The sequence below is a fragment of the Ciona robusta genome, chromosome 9, assembly GCF_009617815.1.
Source record: "Ciona robusta chromosome 9, ASM961781v2".
NCBI lineage: Eukaryota > Metazoa > Chordata > Ascidiacea > Phlebobranchia > Cionidae > Ciona > Ciona robusta.
The window spans coordinates 1,985,125-1,996,022 of record NC_143243.1 but is presented as its reverse complement, the minus strand read 5'-3'; the positions used below and the strand labels follow the sequence as shown (position 1 = coordinate 1,996,022).

The following is a 10,898-nucleotide window of genomic DNA, read 5'->3' as shown; positions in this document are numbered from 1 at the left end:
TGTACTATAGTTAACCTGCAGACATTTTGAATTATAGCTGATGCACCCGTCTCCTGATCTACTGTGTTACCTTTTAAACGAAGCAACTACCTTCACGTCATCTTTATCGGCAAAAAATGCATGGTAATTAAACAAATCAAAGAAGTTACAATCGATCTGCTGTGCGCCTGCTTTACTAAATATTCCCGACTGAATCTTAAACTTAGCGAGAAATTTCAGGGTAGAGATTTACAAAAGCAAAGACGCAACAATATGTTGTTTTTTATTTCTTCGTTTTCAGTAACGTCAGTACAGATGCATCTTTATGTACAACTTAATATTTACACCATAGCCTACTAAATATTTCTGCGGGATACCGACGCGTTGGTCGGCTCTGAGAGACCGGGTTGAGGCGTAGAAGTGTATAGTGTATATAAGTACCGGCGCTGCTGCTGCCTTTGTTTTTGAGAGGTATCCTTGACGGCCGGCTGTGACATAATATATATAGTCGACCATGCATGCACTGGCACATTGTAAATTTTAGTGTAAGCCAGCTTTAAAGCATAAGTTATAAGACGGTTTTTTGCGTAGCAGAAACATCAACATTCTCGTATTGTGCAGTTTTTCTCTCCAAATTCTACCGTGGTTGCGATGCAGTTAACGGTGTCAGTTCTCTTGCATCTGTTTAATATCAAGATATGTTTTATTTTTGTAAACGCACATTACGAGTTACAAAGTGTGTTACGCCCTTTTCTTTTTCTTGTTTATCCGTGTGGTTGACATTTTCGACTGGGATATAAGTGACTGTTGGAATGGCTCAAATATTAAAGTAAACACGTGGGTTCGTTATCCAAACCTAGCTATGTAGGGTCAGAACATTAGTATTAATATATTGCACTGTTGCATCTAACATTACAAGGTACTTATAGGACTCTAATAAACAGAGAATATGCAAAAGCAGATATTATTGTATGGCACTTATAAAACCTGCTTATATTCTAGGCCAACATACCAATCGTCTCATACTAGTCTATATAACTTGCCTAACACGAACTTGCATTCCGCGTCCGCATGTTTTGGAACAAGCGTCCCAGTTACTCCAAGGTGCCCACGTCATACATGGAGGTCCTTGGCAAGCACGGGAACTTGTTGAATTGCCCGGGCATCCATTGGTGTGTATCTAAAGCAATTTCAGTTTAAACATTTGGTTGGTTTTGTTATTTGTGTTTTTGTCGGGTGGGAAATTAAGTTACTCATCCATAGTTGCCACTCCCTGTTTACAATCGATTTGTTGAAGCTTTTACAGTGTGTGGCTAAGCGGGTATGACATTTGGTTGTTATTATGTTTAGGCTTTGCAAAAGTGAACACACGTACTAGAGCAGAAAGTTATTTTGGGTATTTATACCGTCATATGTATTAGAACTTGACAGAACACGGTTCTTACTCTCTATGGCCCAGTTCAACCACCGTAAGTATAATTGCAATACGAAAAAAACACATTGTACATTGAAATCATTTACCCGTCCATCTGAACCAACGCAGTATCGACGTTTTGTTTGGCTAGATGACCCACAAGGACATGGTCGGTATGATGCCCATATTGTCCAGGAATACGTCACGATAGCCGGGCCTGCACAGAACGAATGCAACATAAAACAGAATGTATTTATAGCCGTAAAAGCAAGCGTCCCACATGTACATTTCTACAATCTTGCTATATGAAAATTTAACTTAAAGTTCCCAAAAACACACCAAACCTCAAATATACCACTATTTCCCAAAATTTGCGTACGCAATAGTATATGTAAGATACTATTCACTCTATATGACAAAATATTGATAGGTTGTGCCCTCCCCTGGTCTTGCGAAATAACACCTAGGTACTCTAGTAGTATGTTATACTAACTACAGTATATGGTATGGGTCTATAAGAATATCCACCTACGCACTTACATGGTCCACTCTGGCATACTCTGTCTTCGCTACCAGACGTTCCATTATAAATGTCAATGCAAATATTGGCCGAAAGCTCGGTGCTTGATCGGTAACGACATGAGCGAGTGCGGAAACTGACACCGTTTGCACAAGTTGCAGAGCAAGCGCTCCACTGGGTCCAACTCGACCACGCAATACGAGGGTCAGATTGCTGGCAGCTTGAGCTTGAACAACCTGGCTGGTTTTGAGTTACTGCTTGTGGGCAGTTACCAAAGACTTGGACGTTATCTCGGAAACATTGACGACGCCTGGATCGAGTACCACCTCCGCATGTCACTGAACATTGACTCCAGGATCCCCATTCAGTAACTCGTACACAGTTAGACGCTGAGCATGGACGAGTGGAGTAATGCTGCCCAGCGCAATTAACCGATGCCACAGTATTCCCATTCCCCTCACAAGTTCTGTACCTTGTTTGAATTCCACTTCCACCACCACATACAGCAGTACAGCTAAGATACACTCCCCACTCTGACCAAGAATGACAACTCCCCATACACGACCTTGACATTCTGCCTTCCCCTTGACAAGTATTAGATATTTGGTTACCATCAAAGCAACTTCGTATTTTATATTGTCTTCCAGCCCCACAGGTTTCTGAACACGGCTCCCAATCCTGCCAAGCCATCCACGATCCACGGGAACATGGGGTTATACTACATCGTCTGGTTTGTTCGTGTGAACCAGGACAATTACTTGGAGGGGCCTCAGTGTTCGTGTTGTCGGTATAATAACATCTTCGATCTCTTGTTTGACTTCCGTCATCACAAGTTCTGGAACACCGTGACCATTGTGACCAATCATGCCAAACTGTGGGCCAGTCGATACGAACAGATTCAGTCGAACGGAATGTAGAGGCGACAGTTGTCGTTGTAGGCGGAGGATTGTTGACCTGATTAGCTCCAAACACGCTTTGTTGCACTTGAGGTTGTTGTTGTTGCTGTGGGAATACGCTTTGTTGTACTTGTGGCTGCTGCTGTTGCGGGAACCCTGTTTGTTGGGCAACAGGCTGAGCTAATGGTATGGCCTGCTGCGTAGGTTGTTGCATCTGTGAAATATCGGGGTGTAACATGACGTAACTAACACTGACGTCATCAGCCTATATACAAACCCGTTTACGGTGAAAGCAGGAATGAATCTGGCAGCAGCCTCGAACCTTACTCGAGAGATCAGGAAGGCCTGGAACCGCCGTGTAGTGGAAAGGACACATCGAGCCTCCGAAGTTGAGCCCTATACGGGGCAGAAAAGGATAAAGGGCCCGATAATCTGTAGCGCTACCGACTGTACCAAGACCTGCTAGGCCTGCGTCGCGTAATATGCCGTAGTTACCTAATTGCAAAGGCACGCTCGGGATGAGGCTGCTTAAATCAGAGCAACATCTATCTCTTGGGCAAGCTATGAGGTGGGATGTGTCGTTAAGTGAAGTCGAGATCATACATGGTAGCCTCCTGTACTGTTGTGGGCTTGCTACTGTCCTCAACGACAAGCTCTAAAAACATATTACAATAATTAAAGGGACATTACATATTAACTGTTGGTGTATTTATTTATACGGTTATATATGCATATACAGGAATATATATATTATATCTTACGCTCGGACATTGGGTTTCTTCTACTGTTTCCGCCTTTAGTTCTGGATATGTTGTAGAAACAAACTGCTGTCCAAAAGTAGGGTATGTACATTTGTTGTTTAATGCGGTAAAGCAACAACCCTTAAGTTCGCATTCCAGCTTCGTTATACCTGAAGATAGAACGTATAATAGAAAATGTCTTCAAATCTGCTTATGCTTTTGAAATACTATAGCGGACGCCCTATGAACCCATACAACCTCAATCCTTAGGCCAAAAAAACATCGGTTACCTTTATGACTTCGAACTTGCAGATATTTTTAGCCTAAAATAAAAGTTACCAAATCACCAAGAACCAACCTACCCGGCCAGCCGCATATGGGTTGCGCAAGAAAGGCAAAGTTTATAAGACTAGAAGCTTGGCACACTGTGTTTAAGTTGATGTTAACCGCTCTGAATGAGTTTATGATGTATCCTTGGTAGTAAGGGTTCCAGGGCCGAATCGAGTTTGCAAGTTGCCTACGGATTAGCATCAAGGTTACAGGCCTATACTTATTTAGATATTCTTATGTTGGAACATGGTCTTTGTACGGCGTATATATAGGCTATCAATGTTTTTTCACATAACCTTGCGCAATTTTATACTTCAGTAAACATACTATACTCTGTTCATGGCCTACTCAATACATTGACTCAAACATTGAGTAGGCCATGCTATGGTATGTTCTACATTGAGCCGTCGGTTTCGCTTGCTCGGTGTGGGTTCTTTATATACGTAAATGAAATCTGTACAGTTACTTACAAATATTTTGACGCAGTGGGCCCATGGTAACAGGTTGGTGCGCCTTGCATGTAAACAGGACCAAACAACTGTCGATATACGAGCAGATCATTGTCGAAGCAACACTTCGGGTCTTGCATGCAAGAAACTGGGTTGGTTTCGGAGTCGACGGTTGATCCACATTTAGTTCTAAATAGGTTGTTATTGTTTAATTAGACACCCCCATGCCTACTGTCTAGTTGTAACATAACATAGATATCTTCTTACGCATCAAACACATATGCTCACTATATATGTAGTTATAACACGGGGTCTTCTATCACCAGACACACATGCGGTGTATTTTTACACTATATAGTATAGGTCGCTTATACGAAACAGATACCGCAGAAACCATATATCCCGATTGTTTAAATTGAGCATTACAGTAAATAGAATGTATTAATATTAATGAATAACCATAAAAGTTGCAGGCTTTTGCGGATTATTGTTAATATTGTTACCTGTAACAAATTGGGACGTTTACTGGACATTGGGGTGATGACGTAAGAGCAGCTGGTATTCCAAGATTTGTGATGTAACTTTGAAGCGAGTTACGAACGTCCTAAAGAAATTTAATCAAACGTACAAACCATTTTGCTTGTGTGTCTTGGTTTACCATTACGAAGTCATTTACGGTAGCAAAACAAAAAATAATAAAAACAAAAAAAATAGTAGCAATCAACAGTGGTTAATATGCGTTATAAAAAATACCTTAATGGGATGTTCAATGCTAAAAACATGTTCTACGAAATATGTAACGGACAAATATAAAGAATCACCCAAACGTTGAAAGTTTTGTTACAGTTAATATATGGGTAATGCAGGATAACAACTTACTTGACTTATCACGGGACTCTGTACACCGACCAGTAATGGGTTCAGGTTCAAAGGGCGTGGAACTTGTCTTACTGTGTTCAGAATCTGAGCTTGAAGGACTGATGCTAAACTATGAGCGACTGAAAAGACATTAAAGTTTAATGCGGAAGATTATATGTGGGGTCTCACATTAGATTTTGACCAAGTCAATAATAATAAATCCGTATGTTCAGACTATGAGGATATGGCTAAATATTAAAAAATAACAAATATACATTTTCTTTATATATAATAATAAATCCGTATATTTGGACTATGAGGATACAGCTAAATATCGAAGAAAACTAGCAGAGTACATATTCTACTACGCACAGCTGTATAAAGCGAAATCGCATCACTGCATGCGTAAGGTTAGAACATAATTGAACCTTTTTTATCTATTAAAATTATACGTTAAAGCAGTAGGCTATATACCTTGAGCTCTGTAGCAGTTGGGAGTGTGTATGGGGTCGAAGCAACACAGAGGAAAACTGTTGCAGACTGCTCTCGTGCTTATTTGTTGTCCACATTCTCTTCGTGGATAGACATTGCAGTTTTTGCCGATGTTAGTCTGTCCTTCCACAACTGTGGACATAAACAACATCATTCGACGTAAATCGGAGATAATATGCAAACAACCTCTCATTATTGGGTGCAAATATACATTTAATAAAACAACTATGGTCCACGTTCAACTTACCTGTTACTACAGCTATAACGCATAAAAGCACAGCCAATCTCATTCTCGGTAAGCTTGTATCTATAAAACTATATCCCTATAGTGATATTACGGTATTAAACGGTTATTTGACTTCAAAATTCTAAATAACACTCTATATTCCGTTTAACTTGGGTTGATTATGTCGCGCAGAGCTTTATATAAAAATTTTCAACAAATAAAGGTACATCGCGGTGCAAAACTATTTAAATCACAACGCACGTAAAGTTTCCGGCTGTGGGCAATGAGTTAGCGCCGCCTGGCACCAACTTACACTTGCGCTACCAGCGCCTCTCAGCGCCTCTATCTATTTTGAGCTGACTCTTGAATCTTAGGTAATGCATTTCTTAACATCGTGCTCGACTGCATGTATAATGCTGCATTTGCAATGCAAAATTTCACATCGCGTACACTTTAGTTGAGGGTATGCCGTTTTAATCACATCGTTTATCAACTGCGTACTCATGTTTTAATCGTATTATAGCGAAAGTGGAATACTATTCTGACTTTTTCCACTCTAGCAGAGACAAAATAACTATTCGTATTCCTTATGATTTATACTACGTTCCAATTCTATTAAAATTAAATTAAACTCGGTAGTTTGTTTTATTTATATATTATTGGCACCGCTGTTAAAGTTTTATGAGTCATTCTGACTACTACGTAAACGTGTCATACTGTTCACAGAAAAGTCCACGAGAACCTGTTGTTGCTCACTTTGTAAAACAACTATGAGTAACTTTGAATATGGTCAAATAAAGAATTTGTAATAAAATGACAATCCAATTATTCTGATAACTATTATTTCCCTTTTTTGTAGCTTATCTTTTTACCAATAGTCCAAATTTGTTTGCCACTTAAGGTTATTCAAAAGGAATGGTTTTTGATCCGCGGACTTATACTCTGTTACGGTCACCTTTTATAACGCAAGCCGATTTTTAAATTAGCTAGCACACACTTTTCCAGTACTACAGCCCAATTTATACAACACTTGATATACATGCTGCTTACACTGAACGGTAAAACGTCTGAGAAAAATAGCAAAATAATTCATCACGACATTTTTACCTTCGGGCATTAGTTGTGCTAACAGTCGCGCGAATTTATTGCAAACATCACAAGGTTAAGAATGAGTCAAAGTAGGAAGAAAATCACTTGCGGTCATAACAATGCATGCCATGTTATGTAAGGGAATATTGCTTATTTATGTTTCAATAGCGGGGCATCTTCAGAAGTTATAATATCAGTGTCTAAGTTAAAAAAAGGCCGTGCCTGCTTACGAGGTACAACGTATATATAACTTCGTGAGTGACTGTTCGTTTTCTGTAAAGCTGGCACGTTGAAAAACTTAGCAGTGACCAGTGTGGTGGAGCAATTACCGTTAAGTTTCTTGCCTAAGGACACACGACGTTACCTTACCTTGGCCCACCGGTTAAAGCGCTCGCTTCGCAACTACATAGGGTCCGATGCTAAAAACAATTAACCACTAAATAAAATAAGCGGTAACTTAAAAGCGAGCATAACGTGTATCGTCTTAAAAACTTTGCAACGACGCCAGTCACAATAAACAAGATATTTTGTAGCAACTGTTGGAGCTTGGCCTACAAGATGATTTATTGTTGAGACATAGTGCAATTATTTAATTCACACAAATAGCAGACCATGATTTTTGTGATTCACTGGCTTTCAAGCTCTTTAATGCTCGTAAACGAGATAACCAAAACACAAATTAAAACATAAAAAACGTACATTTAACGCAGTACATGTGCAGTGTGAAAAAACAAAATGTGTTTGTTTATGATAGAAACACGTCACTCAGTGGGAACTCAGCTTTATTTGGCTCCATGAGGTCGTTCAGGAAACAAACCGTTCCTGCAATGCCTTCGAATAAACTGAACGGTCGATCAGGTTGATGAGCAGACTTGAACTCTGGTGAGAAGATAAAGTTGGCAAATCTAAAAAAAAACCTAAATGTTATTTATTAATTCTTGTGAAACAGGGCAATAAGAAATACGCACCAAAGATCAAATCAAACGAAGCAAGGACAAAACGGCAATAATATAACATGCTGTGGTTAAACAAACTTGTGGAAAGGTGTTTATTCTAACGACAACTACACGATCTTTAACTAACTACTTACTTGTGTGCTCTATACAGATACTTAGTATCTCCAGTCAATCTATACAGAAGTAAAAACACATATCCACTCCCAGCCACTCCATGGCATATTCCAGGTCCTTTCTTTAGTAAACCAAGCTTCCAAACTGTCTCACCAAGTTTCACACATGCTTCGAGATACTTGGGATCTTTGCCAAACACAAAATAAGCCTTTGCAAATGTATAGATCACCCCTAAAAAATAAATTAAAAGCTATATTTCCTGCTAACAAAATGTATGAATGAATGTAACTTGTTTTATCCTTGTGGCCTCAAAATAACAGTTATTATAACATGGGTGTTCACCTGGTGCCAGCTTATGAGTTACCATGTATCGATGTATGAAACTTTGTTGAAAGTAATAACAACTGATGAAGTTATTACACACCAGCTGCGCCATGGCACCAATGCACCAAGTGTTTCCCACCATCTTGGGATAATGAACTTTGAAGATTAGTTGCAACATTAAAATTTCCATCTCGATCAACGCAGCGACTCAGCAAATAATCAACAGATTGCTGAATCATGGTCAAAGTGTTGCCATCTTTATTTAGTAGTTGAGGAAAACAGAGCAAAACTTGTAAAATTCCCGAAAATCCATGAGCAGCTCCTAAGGGAGTATAAACTTTTAGTGGGCCAACTCTAGTTTAAATCTTAGGTCCCATTGCATGTTAGGTTGTAGGACATTACCCACAAGTAAGATAGTATAAAAGATTTTAATCATTATCAACATAATGGTTAATAGTAATTCAAGTTAAAAGGTACTTAGTTTTAAAAAACTCTAACATCGTATTTTTTTTTTATTAGGACAAATTGTAGAAACAACATGTTTACATGGTGGACTAGAGCTTTACTGTTAAAGTTTTATTCTTTATGGAAAGGTTCAGGAGTGGTGGGATTTTAGTGCAAAATGTTTTTACCTAGATACATTTTTCCATGATATTCAAACATAAGGGGAATGTCACCGTCTAATTGTAACTTGGACCGAAACTTTTTTCCAGTTTTAAGAATTTTCTGAAAAATTTTGTCAATTTCTTTGCTTGGTAATACTTCTGTTTTTAAGTGTCGTTGCAGAAGTAATACACCAAGCAGATAACCAGCTCTGTAATTTATAACAAATGATAATAGGAGCGGCAAGTTTGTTGTCTAATTAAAGGTTAGAAGTAAGCGATAAAAATTTCAAAACAAGAGGGAATGTCTGCTTATACACACTGCAGTAACTTCGGCAACTCAACTGTAAACATTGGATTGGAGTAGCATACATAGGTAAGTCATTCATGCTTGCTCGGTAATACCTCCTTCAGTTATTTTTTAAGGCAGTAAAACATATTTTTTGTTAACCCACAATAATACCTAATAAAAAAACAACAATAAAGACTTTTACTACAAACATTCAAATATGTTTAATGTTAACCAACCTTCCAACAAATAATTCATCATATTCTGCATCCTTACAACATAATGATGATGATTGGTAAACTTTTAAATGTTTATCAGATGCCTGCAAATGTTAACAAACACCAAATATTTAATTTGAACTACATTGTGTAAGCCAGCTTAGTTATAACAATGGTTGTATTATTTGTATATCTCATCTCACTGTTGAGTTATAACATGAGTGTAAATTTATACATCGGAAATACATGGTGTATTCAAACACCCCATGCTCATTATTGAGTTATACCATAGCTGTCTTCTTACATACTTCACACAAATGGTGCATTAATACATGATGATGATACTTCACTACCTTGTAAACATCACCCACTTTGTGTCTTACCTTCTTATCACCAATGTAATAAAATACAAGCGCAGCCACAGCATGAACACCACCTTCTCCATGTAGGAATCCTATTTGCTTCCTTTTACTGCGAAAATTAAACATGAAAATAAAAAAAAACAGGTAGAGAGTTTGATTCTTGATGTTGTTACCATTGTGGACATTTGTGTCTTTGGGCAAGTCAAGGCTAGTGGTCTCTAATGGGTTGTCCAAATTAAAAGTCATGGTGAGAATAAGGAACACTTCCACACAGCGGCTTACATAATGTACATGTGTGGTAACTTGTTTGAGAAGGTTTATAAAAACATAGCATTTTATAAATTTCTTACCGCACGAGGACAATGAACCGACATTCATTAAAGTTGGAAAAAAACAAGTCAGTTTATTACTACCTGGATATATTTGATCTATCATATTCCAATGCACTTTCAATATAAGATTTAGCAGCGTTTAGAAACCTCTCCTTATGATCCGGGTACAATCCACTTCTAGCAAGATAATAAAACATATAGGCAATGCCAGCAGTTCCCACATATATACCTAGTGTTAAAAATAAATGGTTTTAATTTTAAAGAGAATTTAAATAGGAAATATTTTAAAAGTATAAAAATTTGAATATGATGCAACCACAGGGTTGGAAAAATTGCTATTAGGTGGCTTGCTTAAAGACACATACCCTTAGAACTGACTAATGCGTTGTAGTGCCTGCGTTAAGTAAATATAAAACAAATCTTTAAATGTCCAGGTACAACCCTAATGGTAGCAGAATTGAGTGCACCAACTTTTGCAGTACTTATGCATTACAAATATAAACAAAACAAAGCACCTACCTCCTTTTCCATTAGCTGGTGTTGGTTTAAGGTTATGAAGTATTTTATCCACCATTTCAATCACACGTGACTTGTAGTCTTCGTGCGTTGTATCTTTATATGTTGGCTCCATACCAAGAAATGGGTTTTCAAAATACCTTGCATGGCTCATTATTTTATTTCAAACAGTTTACTAAATACAATCTTATG

General features: G+C 38.1%; 2 protein-coding genes across 4 annotated transcripts; both read right to left on the bottom strand.

Annotated features, from left to right (window-relative positions):
* Positions 1-243: 243 nt before the first annotated feature.
* LOC149730720 (uncharacterized) lies at positions 244-7,454 on the bottom strand. 2 transcript variants are annotated; one of them, XM_089884436.1, is made up of 13 exons: positions 5,926-7,454; positions 5,661-5,810; positions 5,208-5,326; positions 4,832-4,932; positions 4,350-4,517; positions 3,912-4,066; positions 3,571-3,719; positions 3,305-3,464; positions 3,087-3,205; positions 1,934-3,023; positions 1,501-1,610; positions 1,023-1,159; positions 244-660 (listed from the first exon to the last, which is right to left on the bottom strand). In XM_089884436.1, the coding sequence occupies exons 1-13, from the start codon at positions 5,966-5,968 to the stop codon at positions 579-581; spliced, it is 2,583 nt and encodes an 860-aa protein (XP_089740562.1). In that variant the 5' UTR covers positions 5,969-7,454; the 3' UTR covers positions 244-578. The 2 variants fall into 2 exon arrangements, with proteins under 2 accessions (XP_089740562.1, XP_089740561.1); XM_089884435.1 differs by having other exon boundaries at positions 3,087-3,464.
* A 155-nt stretch (positions 7,455-7,609) lies between these two features.
* On the bottom strand, positions 7,610-10,898 carry LOC149730719 (lanC-like protein 3). Of its 2 annotated transcripts, none has more exons than XM_089884464.1 (8): positions 10,710-10,898; positions 10,272-10,419; positions 9,880-9,967; positions 9,518-9,600; positions 9,020-9,201; positions 8,488-8,709; positions 8,084-8,294; positions 7,610-7,898 (listed from the first exon to the last, which is right to left on the bottom strand). In XM_089884464.1, exons 1-8 carry the CDS (start codon positions 10,858-10,860, stop codon positions 7,739-7,741), a joined length of 1,245 nt encoding a protein of 414 aa, XP_089740590.1. In that variant the 5' UTR covers positions 10,861-10,898; the 3' UTR covers positions 7,610-7,738. The 2 variants fall into 2 exon arrangements, with proteins under 2 accessions (XP_089740590.1, XP_089740591.1); XM_089884465.1 differs by having other exon boundaries at positions 7,610-7,872.

What these genes read in the sequence shown, in the direction of transcription:
- LOC149730720 (XM_089884435.1), bottom strand. Translation starts at nt 5,968, where the DNA reads ATGAGATTGGCTGTGCTTTTATGCGTTATAGCTGTAGTAACAG. An exon ending in AGAGTCCCGTGATAAGTCAA is followed by an intron (nt 4,933 to 5,207) that starts GTAAGTTGTTAT and finishes AAATTTCTTTAG; the next exon opens with GACGTTCGTAACTCGCTTCA. An exon ending in GCGTTGGTTCAGATGGACGG is followed by an intron (nt 1,160 to 1,500) that starts GTAAATGATTTC and finishes AAATTGCTTTAG; the next exon opens with ATACACACCAATGGATGCCC.
- LOC149730719 (XM_089884464.1), bottom strand. Translation starts at nt 10,860, where the DNA reads ATGAGCCATGCAAGGTATTTTGAAAACCCATTTCTTGGTATGGAGCCA. An exon ending in GATAGATCAAATATATCCAG is followed by an intron (nt 9,968 to 10,271) that starts GTAGTAATAAAC and finishes TAATTTTCGCAG; the next exon opens with TAAAAGGAAGCAAATAGGAT. An exon ending in TATCTGTATAGAGCACACAA is followed by an intron (nt 7,899 to 8,083) that starts GTAAGTAGTTAG and finishes GTTTTTTTTTAG; the next exon opens with ATTTGCCAACTTTATCTTCT.